This window comes from Simochromis diagramma, unplaced genomic scaffold (assembly GCF_900408965.1).
Source record: "Simochromis diagramma unplaced genomic scaffold, fSimDia1.1 OVJJ01000421.1, whole genome shotgun sequence".
NCBI classification, from domain to species: domain Eukaryota; kingdom Metazoa; phylum Chordata; class Actinopteri; order Cichliformes; family Cichlidae; genus Simochromis; species Simochromis diagramma.
Window position 1 is genome coordinate 2,552,728 of NW_024387250.1, and position 24,212 is coordinate 2,576,939.

At 39.0% G+C, this 24,212-nt stretch overlaps 2 protein-coding genes across 6 annotated transcripts in view; one reads left to right on the plus strand and one right to left on the minus strand.

Moving 5' to 3' along the window:
* Positions 1–768: 768 nt before the first annotated feature.
* On the minus strand, positions 769–8,482 carry si:dkey-103j14.5 (isoaspartyl peptidase/L-asparaginase). The gene is made up of 7 exons (XM_040001790.1): positions 8,306–8,482; positions 7,461–7,657; positions 6,620–6,762; positions 2,471–2,634; positions 1,707–1,825; positions 1,401–1,511; positions 769–1,122 (listed from the first exon to the last, which is right to left on the minus strand). The coding sequence occupies exons 2-7, from the start codon at positions 7,645–7,647 to the stop codon at positions 914–916; spliced, it is 933 nt and encodes a 310-aa protein (XP_039857724.1). The 5' UTR covers positions 7,648–7,657; positions 8,306–8,482; the 3' UTR covers positions 769–913.
* Positions 8,483–12,177: 3,695 nt separating this feature from the next.
* khdrbs2 (KH domain containing, RNA binding, signal transduction associated 2) overlaps positions 12,178–24,212 on the plus strand; it is an 81,852-nt gene continuing 69,817 nt past the window's right edge. For 4 of the 5 annotated variants that reach the window (XM_040001606.1, XM_040001603.1, XM_040001607.1 and 1 more), the window contains exon 1: positions 12,178–13,237. In XM_040001606.1, the coding sequence (XP_039857540.1) occupies positions 13,147–13,237 (91 nt within the window). In that variant the 5' untranslated portion in view covers positions 12,178–13,146. The remainder of the gene's footprint in view (positions 13,238–24,212) is intronic. The other variant, XM_040001605.1, reaches the window with a different exon arrangement.

Genomic DNA, 24,212 nt, shown 5'->3' on the forward strand with positions numbered 1-24,212 from the left:
TTGTCGTGAAGTTTTACTAACTGAGATTTCAGAAAACAATTTGCTGGTGTAATCTCTTGAACCCATCTTGTGTGTTATCCAAATATCTCTTTTCCATAGTGTTGGGTTTGAAACTGATGTCATATACTTTACACCCCAGACCAGCACAATAACCGAGACATGAAGATTAAAAAAGAATACAAAAATGTAAGCGTGTTGCAGTCCAATTGTTTCAAAAAATTAAGTAAGGTCAACAATGTTGTTTACATGATGAACGAGATGCTCATGAATGATACAGTCTGCTTTAATAGGGATGCTTAATTAAATTAATTAAATAAAAGGATGGATGTGTTTCAGTTATTTAAGATTCAAGAGATCAACATTAAAAGAAATAACACATTTGCACATACTATATATATCCTTTATTGCATTCATCCATTAGTCATCACTCAGTGCAACTCTACCTACCACAATAGGATCTAACATTACTTCAATACAGTCTTTCAAACAGTGTAACTTTGAAGTTATTTTTCATTACAAAATTTAGGAAAAACGTTTAAGAAGTCAGACATCCTTTACTTGGAAATGTGATCCAGGATTCAAAGATTAAAGAGCAAAGATTTTCTTATCAAAAAAAAAAACCAAATGAATGCACTGAGTCATGCATTTCTATGTTTAACACTTACTAAACTTCAATCTCTAAAAAAATTTTTTTACCACATTTTCACAGTATATGTATATAATGCTTATTTTAATATTCAACCTTTAAAATAAAATAAATGCATTTTATTTATGTTGAAGCAAATGTGTTTAATAAAAGTTAGAAAAAGTGAGTTAAAAATTATAAAATGTAATTATATAAGAAAAATTATAACGCAGTCTCACATTGCACAGTGATTAATAAGAAGAAATAAGTGTTATTTTTTTATTGCTTTTATTGGGGCAACTGCTCTTTTAATCTCTCATGCGGGTCTAATCCATACCACAGTACATCCTGTTCCACAGCAGCCCAAGCCATTCGCTCAGTGGTAAATGTGGCAGCCCAGTGGCCTGAAGGAGAAACAACAATTGCACCTCCGGCTCCTTTGACACGGTCTCCCATGTGCTGCAGAGACATCTGCGAAGCCTCTGTTACTGATTTACCTGTAAAGTGGAGAAGAAATAGGAACACAGGTGGCTAATGAAAAATGGAAAATTAACTTCAGCTTGTGTTATTTCACAGCACATTCTCCTTTAATAATTGCTTCTAAGATCTTCTTAATCTGCTCAGAAACACAATTTACTAAATAACTGTGAGAGGCAATATTGCAAAACTGGAATTACTCAAAATTACACGAGTTGCACTGTTCAGGATTGTGGACTAAAACATGAAGAACTGATAAATTCCCATAAACAAACTGTTTGCGTTTGTGATACTTTACCTTGTTCAATTTTTGAAAGAATGAGTCTGGCCAGTGTGACTTTAAGAATAGATTCTCCATGGCCGGTACAGGATACTGCACCACTCAAGTTGTCTGCATATCCTCCACAGCCTTATTTACAAGAGACAACATGAACAACAGAAGCAAACATTAAAACACCTTTTTGCAGATTGCAGTGAATGTGCTAAAGTAACCTGTAGTAAAGTGAAGAGTATGATTAAATGAAATGTTTGGACAATGTAAGGTCTTTGGTTTGACTTTATCATTTTACTGTCAGTGTTAAAACAGCAGTTTTAGAAGTCATACCAATGACTGGGGAGTCTCCTACTCTTCCAACCATTTTATTCCTAATCCCTCCCGTTGATGTTGCACATGCGACATTACCAGCAGAGTCAAGAGCTACCGCCCCAACGGTATCATGAGCCCTGGGATGAAGAAATGTTACATTATTCAAAAAAAATCAGCTGCAAAAGAAAATGCAAATTAGATCTGAAATGTTTTCAGACATAGCATCACAAGGAGGAAGCTCATTTGATTCATTAAAACACACAGTGCTTAGACAACTGATCAATGTAAGGTTGATGCCAAAACTGGCCCAAATTTCAAAATGTGACCTTTATTTGCCTAATAAATATCAATATCATTTTTAGTTTTTGGAAATTCATAAACCTAGGTCTAGGCTGCTGGGGGCTTCCTATTGGTGTTTCTTCTTCATTCACCTTGTTTACTCTCTGTGTCTTTCTGTGCCATTCTGCATTCAATTATTAATAACTAATAATAACCGATGATTAAATGCTCTTTTCTACAATATGTCTTCTGTTCTGTCTCTCTCCCCTCACCCGCCGGCTGTCGCGGCAGATGGTTGCCTCTCATGTCTGGTTCTCCAGGAGGTTTCTTCCTTTTAAAAGGGAGTTTTTACTTCCCACTGTCACCAAATGCTTGCTTGGTCTTTTGATTATTTGGGTTTTCTCTACCTTACAATATAAAGCACCTAGAGGCAACTGCAGTTGTGATTTGGCGCTATATAAATCCAATACAACTGAATTGAAATTGATCCCGCAGATGCATACCATTGAGTGTTGAAATCTTCTATTACTCCAGTCATGTAATTCTTGTGCTTCTCCCATTCTCTCCTCTCATACTCAGTCACCAGTGTTTCAGTGGGGACTGTGCTTATACCAATGCTTTCTGCAAACAAGTTTGCACCTTGGCTTGTCAACATTACATGGGATGTCTGAGGAAGAAAATAGGTAAGACAAAGTTGAAACATTAAATAAATCTCACAGCACTGAACATAATGTAGCAAACATAACATTGCTATAAGGTACCACTAGAGACAAAAGCAGCTTCATGTATCAAACTGCGATTCCACAGAAATGCCCTAAAAATGACCTTAAAGTTATAATCATAAAAGCAACAGGCAGGATACTGGCCATGCACACAAGGAATATCTCCCTCTGCCCAGAAAGTTATCCAGATGCCAGCTTGAATTATAGCAAGACACCCTCAATAACCAAGTTTACCAATAAGACTGTGTTTTCTTTGCAAGACCTGAAAAGAACTTAGAAAATTACTTTGGGGGACTTCATAATTTGTTTTCAGAATGGACAATTCAGGGACAAAAGTGTTATTTCCAGAACTATATAATAGGCTTTCTATTACTCTGTCCTGAGCCTGAGGGATTGCCTCTCCACTCTTTGGAGAAATCACCTGTGCCTCTACCATACAGCTATATATTCATATGTATACCAGCAGTGAAAACACTGCATTTGCTTTACTGAAGAAATGTCAAAATGGTACTAGAATGTGGTCAATATAAATTATTTAATCCTGTAATGTCCTAAACTAAATGTTTTTATGAGATTTACTGTAAGATGCAAATATTTATTTGCCTTTCATTTACTGTGTCATTAAAAACTCATTGCCATGATTTCTTTAGGTTATATGAAAGAGTTACTTTTATACTTTTATATTTCTTGAGTCTTATGAGGTAGTGTGGCAAGGAAGGTGATAAGTAGATAGCATCAGCATACCGGTCAAGTTTTCTTTTAAGTATACTTTCTGGCAATTTCTGGCATCTCTGTTATACCATTTTAAAACCACTCTGGTAGGTAAAACTCTCACTTGCTTTATACAGGAATTTAAACACACCTGAACCTCATTAGTCTCTACCATTGAAATATAGGTTAGACCAAACAATACGATTCCAAACAAAAAACAGGAATAAGATTATGAATCCGATTGAGAAACTCATTTTTCATTTTACACAGTTAAGTGGTTTGAAAAGTTAAACACTGCATACAATACAAATCAAAAGGTTACTTTAAAGAAAATAAACAATACTATGCAAAATGAAAAACCCTTCATTTGGTTTCACCCAGTGACGCGCTCAATGACATCATGACCCTATATAAACAGGAAGTACTGAAGCGGCCCCTCCCACACACCTGTTTTAGACATAGGACCTGAACAATTGGACAAACATGGTAAACAACATAAGCAAACACAATTTACTAGAAATTTACCTGTGAACAGAAGAACATTCAAATGACCTGATGGTTAGTAGTATTTGCTTTAGAAACATTTCCATGGATGTAATAGATGTAACTAATGCTACCACAAACAAACCCAGGATACTATGTAAAGCAAAGTTACACCAGCAATGTCTAAGCTAAAGCATTATGTAAAATAAGGGATAAATTATCAATATGGTTAAAGGACAAGTGGTAAATGAGTTCATGGCTAACCACTTTGTCTAACAACAGAATTAGTGTTGCATAAGCTATTATTGAAATTGTGTCACTGTGGTTACCTAAATGTAGCACACTGTCTGAAGTACTGACTTACATTTTTAAATATGAATTATAGAACTCAGTTCTTCTAATTCTTATTTTTTATAAAGTTTGCATAATGATTACTTCCTGTTTTTTAGTCATGATCAAAGAAAAATGTGGCTTCTGCTTAAGAGAAATCACCCTGTTATTAGGAAAATCTTGAAAAGTTAATCTCTTTAAACAAAAGATTTGGAAGTGTAGTCTAGAACTGCTTTAACCACACCCATTAAAACAGGACTGACAGAGCTGTCTTTTCTCTCCTGACCCCATCACTCTTTGCTGTTTTTACCAGTTTAAATTTAATTAGATTTTATATCAAGTAAAATTGTTGAAGAAATGAAAGTCAAATTTTAGATTCTAAAGCCCATTGTAGTTAAGAGCAGAGTGTTGTTAAAATCAGTGACCTGGATATCTCCGTTTGACTGACAAGCCGTCTCAATGTGCCCAATCAACACTGGAAAGACTTCAGAGTGTCTTAAATAACTGTTGCAGTCTGAAGCCTTCAGACATCTCATGGACAAGGTGATATAACTGATTGCTCCCTCAGGGACTGCTCTCTATAGTGAACAACCTCTAAATTCAGAGAGGTGGTTCAGAATGATACAAGAAACCAACAGGCATAGAAACCTGCCTTCAGATCAAAGCTGACATTGTTGGTACTATGAAGACAGTCTGCTCTGACAATAGTTTGAATGATAAAAGCTTCAGTTAGTTTGAATCAGATTGCTATTCAAAGCTCATTGGCTCATCAGTCCTAACATCTTCATTGAATTAATTCCTGTCCCTGAGTTTTAAAAGAATATATATTCTATATACATATAATACAAAGGGTATTCTGCACTAAAGTAGTGATACTAAGTTAAAATAATTCCGTTTAGCCAAAGTACTTCTATGAGCAAATCCTGCCTTCAAAAGTTTGGTGACTAAAGTAAAGATGAAGTTTAAAAAGAGCTTTGAAACCTCCACAGCATGGATCAGTGCAACATGCCTGGCTAAAATGTTTCTTCTTCCTGCAGTTGATTGGTTCTTTGGGGACAGGGGTAAGACAACCATCATCTTTGTTTCAACCTCACCGATTGTCTTTTCTGTATTCTACATTTTCATATGTTTCTTTTTCATGATTATTGAACAGATGGACACAGTTGTTATGTATAAAATTTGTCAAAAGGTTCGGGATCCCCAATGCCTCATACACTTAGGAATGCCAAAATAAGGGACTTAAAGGGATAAAGTGCAGAGTTCAGATGAAGCACGTATGATTGTGCTAATGGTATTTTTGTAAATGCAGTATTACAGTTACAGATGTAATAACATGGGGTAAAGTAATCATTCAGTGATGATTGTAAATGAGAGAAGCTCAACAACGTTATGAACTGGAAGTCAGAGGGTGAACATGCAGTAACGGTTAAAAATATGCAGCAAGTACGGCACAACAAGAGGCGTGTGCAAACGAGAGTGATCTCAGCAGGAGTGTGTGTGGTGGTGTGGGGGGAGTAGAGTTTGTAAGAGTAAGAAAAGTGATGTTTCAGTAATGACAGAAGGTTATTCCTCTGGAGCAGACAGATCATGTTGAAGAAAGGATTATACCTAAGGCACTCACAGGTGGATTATAAAATGAGGAGTATCAAAAGATTAACCAAGCCAAACAACTACATTCTGAAAATTGGATTTATAATAATTCACTGCTCTCTTTGCTGTGGTGAATTAAAGACTTCAGGGGTCTTAGGGGACTTTGGACAAAGTCACTACTTTTTCATCTGATCTACATCATTCATGGCTGGGGAAGGACTTCTGTTGTGGCCAGGCAACAATCGTCTCTTCTTTTTCTCACAGAGTCAGTAATAGATACACAGCCTGAGCTCTAATGACTAGTCTAAGTGATTTATAAAGTGATTTGTGCGAAGCTGCATGCTTTACCCCCGCCCAAAGTAAATATTCAACTTGCAGTTAAAAATTAAATTGTGGATGTTTAATGATTACATATTTTGATGTTTCTAACAAGGTGTTCTAGCACATAAAAGAAAACAGATCCTTGTTACCTATTTTCCTGGAAAAAAAAAGTAGCAATTTGCCAAGTGCACAGATCCTTATGGGAAGAGATGCCATTAACAAGTATAATTGATGAATAGGGTTACTTAAGTGCATTATTAGAAAGAAAAAAAAGGTAGGCAGTTAGAGCTGGCCGTTTCTCCTGGCCACCAACTTAAACAAGTTTCTGGCAATTCCTTTTAAAGCAAATGGAGAACTGTACCACACCACCTGTTCACAAGTAGCTGGGATCTAACACATTATAGTATTGATAAAAAAAAATTAAAATCTTTAATCAGATTAGTACACCAGTAATCAAATATATTTTTAAAAAGATAGAAACTAAGAAATTTAGACCTTCTCCATCACTGCCCGTGCCAGTGAAACAGGGTTGGCAATGTTCTTTACTGAGGACACCGCACCAGTGGCAAGTGTCCTTCCATCCATGATAATGGCATCCAGCTCCACTTCTCCATCTTTATTTAGTACTGCTCCGTGCCCTACAGAGAAAAACAAGTTAGAGATGAGATAAAAACTATGTTTCCATGTGTTCACTTAAATTATGCCAGCTCCACCCTTACAAATATGCAGGGTAATGGCAAAGCAGTACAGACACTGCAGCACCATACTACTGACTGATGTCTAGTTTGTCTGACTTTCAATGGCACAAATGATTGTAAAAGTTCTTGGGATATTCATACTTTCTATCATACCCGTATCATTATGTTGACTTCCAACTCCATATTTTTACTCATAGATTTTTTTTTTTTAATTGATTCAGTGTGCAACTGACTCTGGGCTGTGTAGTAAAAGACGGCACTTTATATGTTTGACAACTTGTCAGGGTAAAGAAAGCAACAGACGATGTTAATAGACAGATATTAAGGTTTAGCCAGAGATCATCTCTCATATTCTTAAAGGAGTCCTGATGGATATTCTCATCATGACCAGTAGATGGAGACATTGTTCTGCAGTTGAAGCCAGCTTAAACAATAAAGGAAAATGGGCATTCTCATTTGGCTGCTGTATGGACATGTGAAAGGAACTGGGGTTTTATGCTTTACTTATTTATTTGAGTAAAGGTGAGGGTGCTACAAATGCCGTATACAAAGATGAAGCCCCCATTTAATAACTTGCATATTTTCAAATGGAACTACTTGGCATAAATGTGTCCCAATCTAATAAAAACCGTCTGTACCTGCGTCAAACACAGTGTTATCTTCCAAAGCCCTCACAGCCACTTCAACAGCATCCACTGCACGTCCTCCTCGTTTCAGCACTGAAAATCCTTCGCGTGCTGCAGTTTTTACTCCATCAACAGAGGCCTTGGCCAGTTCATCCGGTATGGCCCATGCCCCACCATGCACAACCAAGACTGCTGACATCTTTGCTTTCCTGCGTGGAATAGACAAAGTAGTTTATTAACAGGTTTCAGCCCAGAGAATAATTCACTTTTTCTTTGAGCATTAGGAAAAGCACCAAGTGATCATTGGTATCTTCTTTTTGCCTTGATCCAGACATACTTCTCAAACTTTTACATACAAAGAAATGTCTTTCGTTTAATAAACGGAAACTGCTAAACTAATTATTTGCTCTGCACTCCACTGGTAATGTATTTGCACCACATGAATTTGCACCTTGGAACAACTGATACAACTTCTATCGAAGATCATATCATCAAGACTGAACTTTGAAATGTGGTGATTGTAGCCCGTGTTGCCAGTTTTTGGCTATTGCCTGGCTATTAGAAGACCAATTCAATTAGAACAGCTGTTAATAATAAGTTATCTAAAATGTATTATGGCTTTAGCAGCTTTGAATTACCAGCTACAATCAAGTACTAAACTATAATAATTGATCTTCTCATAATTTATTATGGTTCAATTTTTATGTGCACATAAACATTTTTCCCCTATTACCTGGATGCACTTGAACTGTGTTTAATGTATTGTAATCTACTCACAGTCGCTGACGTGATATTGATAGTTATTCATTTCATTCGGACCAACCTGTAACATATTGAGACGTCGCATTTTGTCCTACCTTTTCCGAGCCTCAGAATTTCCGGAAGGATAAACACTTCGCCATAGACACGTGACTTCAAGAGACTACCGTTCGCGGTTTAACCAGCGCGTGCTGCACACTGATGTCAAGTTTGACACTATGGCCACAACCGAGGAAAGACTTCCTACAAGTTTTCAAAATTAAATCCTCACGCCACTAAGAAGCACAATGTTAAAAGGCTCATCTTGTATGGCGTTATTTTTGTGCCACTATTCTGAGCGCACGTAAAGTGGCACAAAAATAACGCCATATACGGACAGCTATGCTCCGTATATGATTCTGGACATTGTTTTCACTTCATCACTTAAATCACTTTAAGCATATTTGCACTGCACAAGACATAATGTGGATTGCACAACACTGGTCACTATATTCTTCATTTCCAGTTAATACTTGTACAGCTGCTGTTATTGTGTATATATTTATTTATTTATATTTCTTCATACGTTCTTATATAGTTCTATATTGTGTATTTTGTTGTACAGTTATTTTATTTTCAACTTTAATTTATATATTTTATCTTATTCTTTCCCAGTTAAATTTACCCTTCATTCTAATTTGTGTTGTACAGTTATTTCATTTTTAACCTTAATTTATATTTTATTCCTTCCTAGTTAAATTTACCCTTTTAAATTTTTCATATTTATTTCCTATCTTATTCATAGCCTTTTCCTTTTCTTTTTTTCTTCTTTAGGTCACGAGCAGTTGTCTAAGCATTTCACTGCATATTGTACTGTGTATGACTGTGTACGTGACAAATAAAATTTGAATTTGAATTTGAATTTTGAAGTACTTGGGTATTGTAATGTAGTTTTATTGTGAAAACGTCTGAATTTTTGGAGTCGTGTGCTTGGCTCGATAAAGGCGGAGCTAAAAAAAGGGCAAAAAGAGGACAGAGTTTAACAAATGGTCAAGCAGTTGGACTATATAACGTGGACACATGGGCTAGTTTTCACCAGCTGCAGGTTATATCATAGGCTATTGAATTCTTAAACGTATATATTATGTAGGGTGCATGCTTTAAAGTTCCTTAAAACATTTTTTTAAAATGTAAGTACCCAGAAAAGGATCTGCAAACGACACAACTGCTGAAAAGAAAGCAGAAAAATTAGAATAAAGTTACTCTTATATTACTCATTTTTACAGAGAATCAGCAACAAACTTTAAAATACAAACTTTTATAAAAGGAAAATATAGCTCCGTGAAAATGTGAAAACAGATTAAAGCGAACAAAAGGAGATAAACAACTTCTTCTAAACTAATTTGATGTTACCCAGAGGTGTTCTGGTGTTAAATGCCTTACATTAAAGCGTTGCCATAATGTAAATTTTTAACGATAGTGTTACCAGTCCGTCAGTAAAATGTATAACGTTGCACTTTGACCAGTAGAGGGCTGCAAGAGTCCATCAAATGCATAGACCGCATATAAAGAAACATACATACTAGTTATGACCAAACCAAGAGGAAACGTTGATATTAAAATTGTAGTGTCAGTTATACTTTGATAAAAGTATTTTCTTAAAGAAGTCAAAAGAAGTTTAAATTTTACTCACACACACAGAAAGCTAAACTTTCTAATTTTAAGTTCTGACCCTAGTAGTTCTGTTGATAGACTGTAAATAAAAGATGGATGTTTCCACCGTGACATCATAAACAGTATAAAACATGGACATGATTTATGGGTCATAAATATGAACCCACTGGAGAAGTGTCTTGAGCCTGCAATCTATCCGTAGGCCACCAGATGGTGATAGCTGTTGTTTGCAAAAAAGACTTTGGGTCATGTTGAGGTTTCTCATGTAAAGTCACGTGCACATTGCTCAATAATTGTCTGCCATATTGGGCATGATATAACCACCGGTTGGTAGGAAAAGGTGCAACTTTTACTTTGTAGCAAATAATCTACATTTCTGATTCGCTTCACACTTTTCACTGTTTCACTACAGCCTGGAGAGCAGCTGGGAAGTGTTCGTAGAGAAAACCATCTCTTTCATTATTTTTAAAAATAAAAAGTTGAAGTGAGAAGAAATATAACAGTTTTTTTTATGCAGTAAAATTTGGAATGTTAAGATTGGAGTTTTTGGAAATTGATTTGCTTTTGCCTCTCCACTAGTTTCAGTCTTGTGTTGGCTTAATTTTGGATTATTTTCCATCTCGTTGAGATGATGAAAGCAGACATTTTTCTATAAAAATATTTAGAAATGTATTAAAAACTATAGTTTTAATAAGCTGTCTATGTTTTTTTTTTTTTTGCTATTGTTTTCATCTGTTGGTGTGTGTGGTGTGTGTCTATTCCGATGTGCCTGCATTAGTTTATATCTACAAACATACTATAGACTTACAAGACTCAAACACATTAACCGTCATAACCCTCATTACCATTAATAGTCACAGCAACAGCAGCATGATTTGCATTAATGCTGTCATAAATCATTTTATTGAATGGAATTAAATCAGTGAAGGTCCAGCGAGCATGAAATGCAAAGACAGTACTGGCCAACGTGGGCATAGCTGCTTGTTTTAGGCTTTCAAGAAGAAAAATAAAGCTGTGTCTGATTTCATAGAGAGAACTTAATGAAAAATAAATGGAAAGAGGATGTAAGTGTGAAGTTTTAATCAATACTAACTCCTTTAAGGCTTGTTTGGCATTGCAGAAATAAGCAGATTAATGAAATAGTTCTGTCAGACAAACCCGCTTGGGTATTCTGGCCTCTAAAACAGTCTTTTAAATCACCTTAAAAAGCCATAAAAAAAGTCATACTCTGTAATCTTTAATGCCAATACACAATTTAAATGAAAGAAACCATTGGCTCAGTTTTATGGGTATTTCCAGCCATTAATGTACCACAGAGCACCCCAAAACAACAGCACTAGATTTCCAAGACAAATGTTCTGGTTTCTCAGAAAATATTAAATTCTACCAAAACTGAGAAGAATCCTAAATACTATGAACATAATTGACTCATATTCACAAAGCATTGCTGTTTGCAGCCGCGAGGAGCCTTTATGATTCTGATCAGTGCGGGGAGAAACAACTCTAAAGGTCAAGTGGAGCCAGAATTGGTCGTTCACCAGCCTCATCTGCTCAAATCTAATTTGTGAGTTAGTAAAGCAGCCTGCATGCTGTGCCGAGGATGACTTTTGGATTCAAGTCAATATCATGGCTTGGGGACAAGAGAGCCATTTGATGAGACATAAACATTCATGCTTACAGTGCAGACACCACTAACGCTGGCTCTTGATGAGTAAGTGAAGAATTCACTTTATTATTAAATATCTATTTATATTAAAGCTTCTTTAAGCCAAGTCTGCCACTAACTATGCAAGCAGCTAAAGCTCTACTAGAGCTGACCTTCTTCAGCCATAAGAGGGGATCCACCTCAAAGGATGTAAGGAAAAGATCAGACCAGCATGGCAAATTATGCATATCTGGGGGTTTTTGTTGTTGTTGTTGTTGTTTTTGCTGACATCAGTTAATTAAGTAACATGGAAAAACTAATGAATGGATTATTTAGCATGCATACCTTGAAATATATGTTTTCACTCTGTGACAATACAGCCAGACTTCCTTTACAGCATCAATGTAAAACTTATTTTGTATCATTTACCAGGTATCAAGGTTTAAATGTGCAAGTTTAATTGCACATTTAAACCTTGAGACATTTTGATATAAGAAAAATAATGTTCAGTTTCAAAAGTACATCTTGGTTTTTAAAGAAATGCTGCTGGGAAATCTGTCAGTATGACTTAAAGATGTAAAAATTACAGAAAAAAGTTAATCCATGTGCACAATGGATACTGTGGAATGGATACACAGTATATCAACCCCCCCCTCCCCTCCGTGAAATTTCTGTGGTAGACAGTACAAAACACAAAAATAGCATCAATAGCCATGTGTCTATGCCTTTGTCGACAGTTTCCAAAGCTGTCCAGTGGGGCAGGATTAGAGTCTTTGCCAGACTGATTTGGGTCCCTAAGCCTTATGTTTGACACCCCTGCTTTAGCATGTGGAATAGAGTTAATGAAGTGGATCATGTGATGTGGAGTCTGAAGAACAGTATGCTGTAAGCTAGTTTTTGGTTATCTAAGACAAATTCAATATGTACAAACAAATCAGACAGCAGCCAGTGTTTAGCACCATGAATAGTTGTGTTGTCCCTCATAGGTGAATGCCTGCGGGCTACTTTGTACTGACTTTGTAGTTACTTTGAAACTCACGAGCTGCATAAAAAAAACCCCATTTAATTAAGCGACATTTATATGGTACAGTCTGTTAGCGCAACAAAACTTTACTAGCATGCTTTATTTGTTCTCCGCGGAGTACTATATCCAATATTATTAAAGTTTCCAGCTTCAGAGACCGTTGTCAACAGCAACCAAATGCAACCCCATCCTTTTTAAAGCAATTCCCTTAAAGAACACTGAGCATTTCCTTTACGCTCAGTGGGGACCTTTCTTGGTGTTTCAACAGCGCCAGTCCCAGAATATGGCCAATAATGTTGCTGAGGGGCGGGGAGCAGCGCGGTCTGCAGACCCACTGAGTCTGGCGGGGTGCCGAGGAGAGGCAGCAGGCAGCGGTAGCAGAGATGGGCTCACACCTTTGAATCACAAATCAGCACCCCCACCCCTACCCCAGTCAAGCATCTCGGGAGACACTGGAAGACCAATTTTTGGAGGGGGTTTTGCTGGTGTTCCTCATTAAGACCGGTAGACTACAGCTACCAAGAAGCAGGAGCGGCAAGGGTTATAGTTGCATTGTGACGTTCAGCACTCCTGCCGTCTCACCTGCACTGCCGGTGAAGAGGTCCGCTGTGATAAAGATGCATCCAGATAAGTACCTACCTGAGCTGGTGTCCGAGAAAAACAGCCTGGACCCCTCCTTTGTGCATGCGGTGCGCCTGCTTGCAGAAGGTAAGTGAAGTATATATGTGTGTATATATAGAATATATATCTTTTTTCAAGTCTAATGCACTCTGAATGTTGGACTTGGCGACAGTCACGATGTTCATTCTAACGTGAAAGCACAATTGCATTGAATTTTGGGGCAGTACAGTGAGCTGATGTGAGCTTGTTTTTAACACACTTTTAGTGCTTGCGTGGCGACAGTTGAATTCTCTGTGCTGTGCGTTTAATGTAGACACTGCTCTTCGGCTCCAGTGAGGAACTTTTGTTGGGTTTTCCCCAAAACTTCAAGTGAACAAATGCTGTGAGCAGAGACAATAAAGTATGTGTACAGTCAGAGGGGGTTATTGTAACCCCACTGTCCGCCAAGATCAATGCGCTGGCTCACATAAAATAAAGCCAATGTCTTCCTTGAGGATTTCTCATTGACTTCAGGGCAAGAATAATCAAAAAGGTGCCACATTCGTCAGTCCAAGCAATCATAGTACTGTATTAAGGTAAACGTGCTCTTAATCCTGTTATACTGTGTGCTGCCAGCCAGTATTTTTTCTGTTAAATATGTGAATTGTGTGGTCATTTATCAAGCCAAATATCACCTCTCTAATATTTTAATTATTCCACGTGAGCTAAACCTTGGAGGCTAAAATCAAAGTGTTTGTAATTATTGCATCATGAGTCATAGATTTCTGACTGAACGAAAATTGATAGATGCACACCTCCTCTTACAGGATAAATGCCATCAAGGTAATGGAGAACAGAAAATGTCAGTGAAACATGCTGTAAAGCCTTTCCTCCAGAATAATGTTACTGTATGTCAACAGAGTGCCGCAATCAGCCTGCAGCATTTAAAGTACTTTGTAGCCTTCATCTCATTCACATGCTGAGAATGTGTCACTTCTGATAGGAAGTGTGTCACCTCAAAGTGAACACAAAAACTCAGCTCAGCTCATTCAGCCCAGAGATGCAACTTTTGCATTTTCTCGTAGACTGCGTGGTCTCTCTTCCTGTAATTGCACAAGTCTGGTTGATGTGCAGTGCTATAAAAGCTTGGATAAAGGTTTGAGTGACGTGCTACTGGAGTGAAAGGCTGAATGATTATCATAAATGTGAATGGATTAACCTGTGTGGACTTACCAGGAATGTATTCCTGTACAAAACAATATATCAGCCATAAAATGACAAAATTAAACATAAAATGCCATCATATGTTACATGACTGTAAAACACTCAGTGAAATGCTTTCTACTGGTTTTCCTGTGTGCTAAAAATGTTGGTGATTCTGAAGGCAGTTGATTTAACTAATTTATTAGATCATGCGTGTATGCTAATTTTGGGTTCTGACATGTTTGTTTAAAAATGTAAAGTCACACTTTGTGTTAATTAGCTGCTGGACGGGGTGTGTGTGCGATCTGCTGTTCGACCCCTTGAGCTTTCCTGTTGAAATGTGTTGATGAGACACCTGACACTCCCATTCTTGTCGCTAACTGGGATCCAGATGGGATCATCTGTCACACAGTACACTTTGCCATATGTACTCAAGCCTAACTCACACAGCCAGGATGCAATCAAAGAATGCCATCCACCACTATGAACCGCAATTAGCATGTTACATGAGGATACCTATGTTTTTGTTTTTTTTACTGACTTTTTTCTCAGAGCAGTTTCAACAGTTCACAACAAATACACACACTACAGTGCCCCATATTTAACAATACAGTACAGTCTTCAATATTAGAGTACAATACTGTAAAAAAAAAAAGAAGCATATAATACACTGCAATGCATTTGTCTGAGAAGAATGCTGTTGGAAAAGTCAGTAAACAGAAACCTCTCTGTATTCATCAAACGCAAAAGTGGCCAATCAGTATAATAAACTGTCAGTTCACTCAGTCTTGCAATGTCCAAAACAATCAGCCGTGGGCAGCATGTGAAAAAATGTTCAGCACAGACTTGTTATCTTGTGTTGTCAGTCTATGGGTATCAGTGGACAGCAAGATAAACTGCGTTTACAGATTTACAGATTCGCAGCTATTTATCACTGAATATCAAAGCATGTAATCCTGTGTTATTAACATCATGCACAATCGACAGCATAACATGGATTAACCATGGTCACAGTTAGCATCTCCATATTTATGAAACGAATTATTTACTGTTTGTGTTTATGTTATGTTGCTTCTAAAACCGTTTGTCTTTCTTTGAGCTGATTTAAAACTCTTTGGAACAAAGCTCCAGTCCGCGGCTGTAAACTACGGGTGGGTGGGGATAATTCTCTTGTCGAGCTGAAACTAAGCTTCCTCTTATGAAGCAGCAAGGGTTGTTAGACAGAATGTATGAATATATTGGTATATTATACAATCAAAACTGTATGTAGAGTATTTTGAAACTGCTACAACTTTGCTCCACAATCTCAAATGAAGATTTTTTTTCTTGGACATGCTGCATGAGGCTAATGATTCCTCAGACTGACAGATAAGAGTCACTTCTTTCAAGTTTTGCACTTTAAGTTTCCTCAGCCTAAAGAACTGTGTAGTTAGTTTGAACGTGGGCTCATGTCAGTGTAAAGAAAGGCAAGCCTTTAATAGATCCCAGTGGTTTTCTTTGTAAGGCTTGCCTACATGCCATGCAGCCTCATCTTGCCATGAAAACCGGTGGGATTTCTAATAAGGCAGCAAGCAAAGCAGACAGGGAGACAGACAAGAAAACTGTCTGTTAAGAAAAAAAACTAAATGTGTGCACTACTCTGTCATTCCATTTCTGAAAGAGGCATTTCTCCATGTCAAGATAGTTTACATTTTCACTAAGCATTGTAAAAGGGTATATATTATCTCAAATACAAGTGCTGCTAGCGAGAGTGACAATGCAAATAAAATCTGCATGAAATTTGAAGGATGTAGACTTCTCTGAATCAAATCGGAATATAGATATGGAGGAGGCCCAACACCATGCCAAGTGCAATTTTAGACATTAGCATAGTTTGGGCTCAAAATACACTTTAATCTGCATCTTGAAGAACTTTTCTTCTCAGTCTGTTCATTTTCTCCTTACATTTAGTTACTGCTACGGTATTAGTATATGAGCACTCAAGGTTTCCACTGATTCCTCTCCTGCACTTTCTGGACTTATGTTTAAGTTTGATTATCAAGATAATGCTTCAAAAATCTTCTTCAATACATGAGCTTTCTTTTTGCATAGTTAAGAATACACTTAGAGTACATATTGCAGTGGTATAAGCACTCTTCAGAACGCACACAGACGCTTATAAATTTCTCGTTTCAATGAGTATGCTTTTTATAAAACTGTGATTAAATAGTATTAAGCAATAAAAAAATCAGCAGGAAATGCAAAACTTTATTAATTCTTTTGGTGGAAAAAACAACCTGTGGTGATTGTACACAACCACAAACACACAGTTAAATTAATAATGTGGTAATATTCTTCCACTCTCCACACACGCATAAATCAAACAGAGTTATGGTTTCAGTCTCCCACAACATTCCCACATTTAAGTAAATTTGCAGTCTCTAGAGCTACATGACAACCACTTAGTTTCTTTGGTTTAATTAAGTTGCTGAATTTGTTTACAAGGTGGTAGTGAGACCTATGCTGTGATTTATGGTTCATAGACGGTGGGACTAACAGAAAGACGGGAGGTGGAGGTGGAGATGGTACATGCTGAGATTTTGACTGCGAGAGTCCAGGACGGGCAGGATTAGAAATGAGTACATCAGAGGGACAGCTCAGGTTGAGCGTTTGGGGGAAAAAGCTTGAGAGGCAACAGTGAGACGGTTTGGACATGTGCGGAGGAGGGATAGAGGACATATGAGAAACAAGATTGCAAAATTATCCTTCAGTTTAACTTTTTTTGTGTTTCCTGCCTCTTTGGAGCTAAAAGGACCACTCAAAAACATGGGATATCATTGCAAAGGCCAGGATGTCCTCGATTGGGGACATCAGGACTTAGTAGGGTAGCTCAAATATGTCAAAAGATATAGACCAATGTACATTACAGAAGACATAAATGAGTGGACTGTGTCTCAGGAGGTTACTGGACCGTTGATGTTGAATATGGAACTGCCAGGCAGAAGAAGAGGAAGACCAGAAAGAAAGTGTACTTTTATTGGTCCCCGTGGGGAAAATCCCTCTCTGCATTTAACCCATTCACTCAGTGAAGCAGACCATAGAGGAGGTTCATGGATCTAATGAATGCAGAAGGTTGGTGTGACAGAAGAGGATGCAGGGGATAGGGTGATCTGCTGTGGCAGCAAAGGGAATAGCTGAAAGAGGAAGGAGATTAATTTGTTCCGATGCACTTTATGGCACTACACTGTATTCTAAATGATGGTGCATACTTTGGGTTTGCATTGTTTTGTCACTGATTTATAGAAGCTGCATTAATTACTTATTAATTACTATTGCCTTTGTGATTTACCTGCCTGCTTCCGCAGTCCTTCCTGGTTTGAGCTAAGGAAGAGGTTGAGGGTGTTGCTGGCCAACCAAACTGACTGAACCAACCAACCAATTTAGTTATTGTCTCGTTGCTTTCTCCCTTTGCATTTAAATGGTTTAGTCCACTAATGTATATCTTGAGTTGTTTGTTAAGATAAGGTTTTGTTAAGTTAAGCAGTGTTATGGAGTAAAGTTCTGCTTAGTTTACCTCTATTATGGGTCTATTTCAGTTTTTATCTATTTCTGTGATTACTTTTTCTTTGGATTAGAATAAAACCCACTCTTTAAAAATTACACCTGTGCCTGTATATCCTTTATTTGCTTGGTACCTTACACACCGATTTGTAAGGCATCAGTTCTGTTTGGTACACAGATGGCTTGTAGAATGTTCAAGACACTTTTGAAAACTTACCACAGTTTTTCTGCACATTTAGTCAATCTCAGCATCTCCTTGGGGAATACCACATCATGCTGTTCTTCCTGTTCCTCTTGTTGCTGAAGATAGTGTTTTTATGATTCAGGCGGGATGTTTGAGCTCATTGTCATGCTGCAGAATTTGGGACCAGTCGGAGTTCCTCCTTACAGAGAATGGATGAGAAGCTAAACATCCGAGGTGCCTTAAACTTTTCACTGTATACCTCACATTCTGATGTTTGCCACAGAGAGCCATTATATCTGTGAACACTAAGAATTGATCTTCACTTATCTTTCTCTCTCGTTTATAAATGGTTGCTTACATTTTCAGCACATCCATTACAGCGTGCTCAGTATCCAGCAGTGACCCACCTCGCTGTGACACATAAGCAGCACCCCATGTGTTATGACCTATCAAAAGGACACAAAAATTACATTTCAGGGGCGGGTGGGACATTGAAATTACATTTTTCAGTATTTAGCCGACACCCTTATCAAGAGTGACTTACAATGAGTGCATGGGTCGAATAAGATTAAATTCCAAGGTCACTAGCATCTTGAGCAACAGAAATGAGCCAAAGCCGCAGCACTCAGACAATAGATATTAGATAACAGATTATATTACTGTGTGTCTTGAATGTTCACATATCACAGGGAACTTACAAATAAGGCAGTAGGAGACAGAGAAAAATGTAACCCCCAAAAAAAGTCAGAGTGCCCACCCCTGCAAATGTGCAACAGTACCAGAAAAATCTTCCATCAAAACGATTGTTTCTATCTTGTCATTGTAATCACGTCATGAGATGAGTTTAAAATGCACATTTCCTTGCTTTTCATATGTAAATGGTATGATTAGTAATTGCTCGTTCCACTTTCATCACACATTCTGAAAATATAATGCTTACACTAAAAATTTACAACTTAAACAGTCTGCCAAGTGCTACATTTGCCTAAGTGCAGCTCGGCTGAAAACACATAAACAGCATGTGGCCAAACAGAGGAGCACATTTCCAACATTTTAATATTCATCGGTCAAAACTGTGAAAAAGAGCCAAAGCTAATTGCATGTCTTGCTGTTCATTCCCCCTACTAGGTCCACTCTGGCCAGGCGAAGCGCTACTGCTTCCTCTTTCTGTATTTGATGTGAACAAGCAATCACTTATTGGAGAGTAATTGCACTGATTTATTTTTTCCATTGTGAAGTCATTATTCTAGATAATACTATTCAGTGGCTAAAAGAAATCAGTGAATAATTTAGCTGTCTAACTAATGGGAGCGCTCGACAATGCCCACAATGCACTAAAGCACATAAAGTAATAATCACTCAGTTCAGCACTGACTGGTCCACCACTGTGTAAATCAAAGATTTTTGAGAATTTTAATATCAGTCAGCGAGTCTCTAATCTTACCTTAATTGACTTTTCCAACAGATTTTAGGGATTAAGGGAAACTTAAAACAAATCAGCAGATGAATTCTGCACATCTGTAAAGTACAGAAAAACCTTGAATCCTTGCAAAGTGAAAATACAACCGCAAACATACAAACCTTGTACAACTGAGGGAGTCTGAATATGTCGTCTAGCAATTTTTTGTCTGCAGTTTTTTTTTAATACTCATCAATCAGTCTGCAGATTATTCAAGGTCTGAAGTCTTTCAACCAGCTTTGCAAAATAAAAAAAGAGCAGAGTGAAAAGAGGAGGATGCTTACTGAGTGTATTGTTTGTCTATACAAAGCACATGTCAGATTCCAGGACATCCTGAGCTTGCTCTGCGTTGGATGTCTTGATATACATCATGTATTTAATCTGTGCTGAATTGAAGTTGATCAGACCTGCAGAAGTGGACGGATATAATTTTGATTGGATTCATTTTGTCTTGGTAGCTGGGGATCAGTCCACCAGGGCCTCTGTTCCTGGTCGCCGCCCAGCATGCAGTGCACCTGACCTCTACTGCGTCTCCTGCAGGTGGTGGGCCTGCAGGAGGATGGCCCCATGTCCCTTTTTCGCACTGTGCCTGGCCGGCCCCATGGACTAAGGCCTGGCCTCTAGACGCTTTCACCCAGGCACCCAGGGTGGAGCCCTGGTAACCTGGGCAGGGTGAACTGTTCCCTTGATGTTCTACTCATAGGGGTCTTCTGAATCGCTCTTTGTCCAGTCCCTCACCCAGGACCAATTTGCCATGGAAGACCCTACCAGAGGGCAAAAGCCCCTGGACAACATAGCCCCCTGGATCCCTGGGACACACAAACCCTCCACTACAATGAGGTAGCAGGTCCTGGGTCCTGAGGCAGGAGACGGGGGAGGCTGGCCTGAGAATGCCTTGGTGTTCCCCCAGACAAGCTGGAGGAGGTGGGTGGGGAGAGAGGGGTCTGGGCTTCTCTTCTTATGCTGCTGCCCCCGCAACCCGGCCCCAGATAAACCGAAGAAGATGGATGGATTCATTATGGTGACTCATTTTACCACCATACATCTGCTTTCTCTGGATTTACGTTTTTCTTTATTCACATCAGATTCACACAACATCAACAGAAAATCAGAGAAATAAGCACAGTGTAATCTCACCAAAATCTTCTTAGACCTGGATATAATTATATCTTAGACACACCTTTTTTTTTTAAAAAAACAATGGCTGCTAGTCAGCAGTAGAACAAACTGCATAATCAAAAAATAGCCTGTATGGCAACAACAATAACTGGAAACCAGTGAAACAGTCCAGAGACTTGGTATCTTGGTTACTTTAAAAAAATAATTTTTCCATTACTTTTAAAACTCTAATAATCTATTTTACAGATATTTTTTTTAATGTTTGCTATTTATGTCAAGTCTGCAGTCTATGAGAACTGCTTACACATCACTTGTAATTAGCTGTTTTCTGCTTAAACCTTTTCAGGCCCATTAAATTCTTAAATTAATTTGTAATTTCCCTTTTTTTTAATTAGTTGAGCTAATCTTTTTAATGTGCCCTCTGGGTTACGCTTTCCCCAGGTTGAGAATTAGTGCAGTAAAGCTACAATGTGAGGAAAAATAGTCAGGCATCAAATGATGCCTTCAATTCTCCTTCTTCTGATGTCACTGAACTGGTAATGGGAAATGGGATATTTTTACTTTGCTTGGAAACAAGATTAAGTTAGGGTTGTCTATCAAGTTTTCTTGTGGTGCAGATGGTTTACTTAGAGCAACAAGTTGCTGGGAGAAAAAAAACATACAGCTAAATCTGACATCTGAATTTCAAATACAAACTAGGTGATTTATTTGTGAAGACAGGTTTGCATGACATCTTTATAGTGTCCAAGATAAATAAACTTCAAGCTGTTTCTCAGTCTCTGTTGATGCTCTCTGTTGTCACATACAGCAGATGTATTTAACTTTAAGCTACGGCAGGCTGACTGGGCATATTTTCTTTTTTCTCAGCAAAACTGTCTCTCAACTTGTACAGTTGCACACATATATGTGCTAGCTGCCCAGTAAAACCAACATTTTTTTCAGCCGTGGCTGCTGAGAAGCTCTGCTGAAGCAGTTTGGGCAGTGCAACAAAGAAGATCAAGAGCACCACAATAGTCACTGAGAGGCTTTTACTCATTTAGCTCCCCAAATGAGATTTTTTTCTGTCCAGTGTGCAGACTGTAACCAGTGACCTTCAAAGCACATTCTTGCTTCTCTGATCTTTAGTCTCCTTTTGCTTCCTGCTATTTTGACAAAGATGATATCAGTGGGAGTGTGTCTCGGGATTTATAGATTGCAAGCCTGTTTATTCTCTTTCTTTTCCTTTATATGCAATTGCCTCTTTGGTTCACCTGCAGTTTGCAGACCAGAATAAGTGTCTATCCCATCAATCCTCATCCCAGCAGCAAAACATAAGTGCTACCAAACTACTGTAAGAAACAACCATCACAATAAAATGTTAACAGATTTCTTCTTAAAGCATCTGAAAAATAGCCTGATTGTTATCATTTTAGTGCAATCCACATTAGTCTTTAAAGGATTTTTTAAATTATTCTCTGATTCAATAAATGTCATTTTATATAATTTCCAGAAAACAGTATTTTTGTTATGTTTGTATGGTGACACCAACTGGGGTCATTTTGATCCCAATATTTTTGTTTATCTCTCAAAATAAAATGAGTCGATTTGACCGTAACAACAAATAGCTCTCAAATGGATATTTTGCAGATGAACTATGAACACATTGTGTTTCAGGCAGTTACAGGGCACAACTCGGCACAGAGTACAAGAGGAAATTTATGATGTTCTACATCTGCCTCCTTTAAAATGACTAACAGAGTGGCAAATAATGCTTGCCTACCCAGCAAAAAGTAAATGATACTTTTAAAAAAAGTCCCTAAGGTAAAACACAAAGTCAACTTCCATCTGTTATCAAAAAAATGTTTTGTTGACCCATCCACTGACCCGAACCTCATCTCTGAGGTTGCTCCACTAAAAGGCTTTGTTAATCGAAGGAAACAAAACATTGTTTAAAATCTATTAGGCACAGAGGTATTTAAACTAAATGTCTGACTGGCTAAAACAGCAGGTTATTGTCATGTCTGTGTGTAGGCAGGCAGGAAGAGAGGACCCAAAACGCAGGACTCACGGAGGCGGAAGTAACTCAAAGCACACAGCTTTATTGCAGGTATGAAACTGAACAGGAAAAACACTAACTAAACTGGGTGAACAGAATAACTAGACAGGCTGGCAGGCTGGCAAATGGAACACACAGGACGTGAGGGTGAACAGACGTTAACGACACAACACTGACACAAAGACACACTGGGCTTAAATACACTGAGGGAGTCATCAAGGAATTAGAGACAGAAGGGGAACACAGCTGGGAGAAATAAGACCTAACGAGACAGGGAGAGCAAAGCCGGAACACTGACATCAGACAGGAACAAGAACCTTCAAAGTAAAACAGGAAACAAAACACACTTTACTAAGACACGGACTAGACAGAGAGAGACAGACTTGACACTGACCAAAGCCTACTAAATAATAATCATAATCAAAACAGTATCACTGATTAATCAAATCATAAATCATAATCTAGAAAAACAACCAACCAGAAACAACCAAAAGACAAGGAGCAAAAGTCCAGGAAAACCGACAAACCAAACCAAATCTATCATGAGTCCCTAAAAAGTTCAGGGGGCCGACCGTGCGGAAGGCAACAGCGGCGACGGCGATCCGGGGGCCGGCCGTGCGGAAGGCAGCGGCGGCGATGTCGCCCGACCAGTAGCCTGGAAGGTGGCCGATAAACCGCAGACCCAGACGAGGCCGGACCAGGCGACGCTGAAGGCGAAGACATGGAGGCTGGACCAGACGAGGATGAAGCAGCTGAAGCGGAGGCCGGACCAGGCGAATCGGGCGAAGCTGAGGCGGAGGCCGGACCAGGCGACGTTGAGGATACCCGAGCTGGACCAGGCGACGCTGAGGATGCCCGAGCTGGACCAGGCGACGCTGAGGATGCCCGAGCTGGACCAGGCGAGGATGAGGCTGGAGCAGGCGAGGATGAGGCTGCAGCAGGCGACGGCGAGGAAGCCGGAGGCGGAGGCGCTGCAGGCGGCACTGAAGCAGATGAGGCTGCAGCTGGCGGCTGGACGGGCTCCTCGGGCCCTCTAGCTGACGAGGCAGGAAGCTGGCTAGGTTCTCCTGAACCTCCAGCTGACGAGTCTTGGGGCTGGACGGGCTCCTCGGGCCCCCAGCAAAAACAGTCTCAGAACCAGTGGGCACCGGAGCCCCTGGCACACACAGGACAGAACCAGTGGGCACCAGAGCCCCTGGCACACACAGGACAGAACCAGCAGGTGCGGAGACAGGACAGGACCAGCAAGCCTGGGGACCTCTGGCAGGCACAGAACAGAACCAGCAGGCACACGGGCCTCTGGCAGTAACAAAACAGGTTGCGCTGGCTTCTTTATGTCCAGGGGTCCAGAGTTAACTGAATGCTGATATTTAACCTCTGGGGGAGGCCCCGGAGAGAGTAGAAGTCTCAAATTGAGCTAGGTCTTGAGGAGCAATGAAAGTCTGTGTGGGGCTATTCTCCTCCTGAAAATGAGTGGGTGGAGATGGTGGCTGAGGAGCAGGCCGTGCTAATGGCTGAGGTGCTGGCAATACCAGAGAGTGCA

Bases quoted from the DNA above. Each gene is read 5' to 3' on its own strand.
- si:dkey-103j14.5 (XM_040001790.1), bottom strand. From the start codon at position 7,647: ATGTCAGCAGTCTTGGTTGTGCATGGTGGGGCATGGGCCATACCGGAT. The intron at 6,763-7,460 runs GTACAGACGGTT...TTTTCTCTGTAG, and splicing joins TAACACTGTGTTTGACGCAG to GGCACGGAGCAGTACTAAAT. The intron at 1,826-2,470 runs GTATGCATCTGC...TCTTCATCCCAG, and splicing joins GAAGATTTCAACACTCAATG to GGCTCATGATACCGTTGGGG.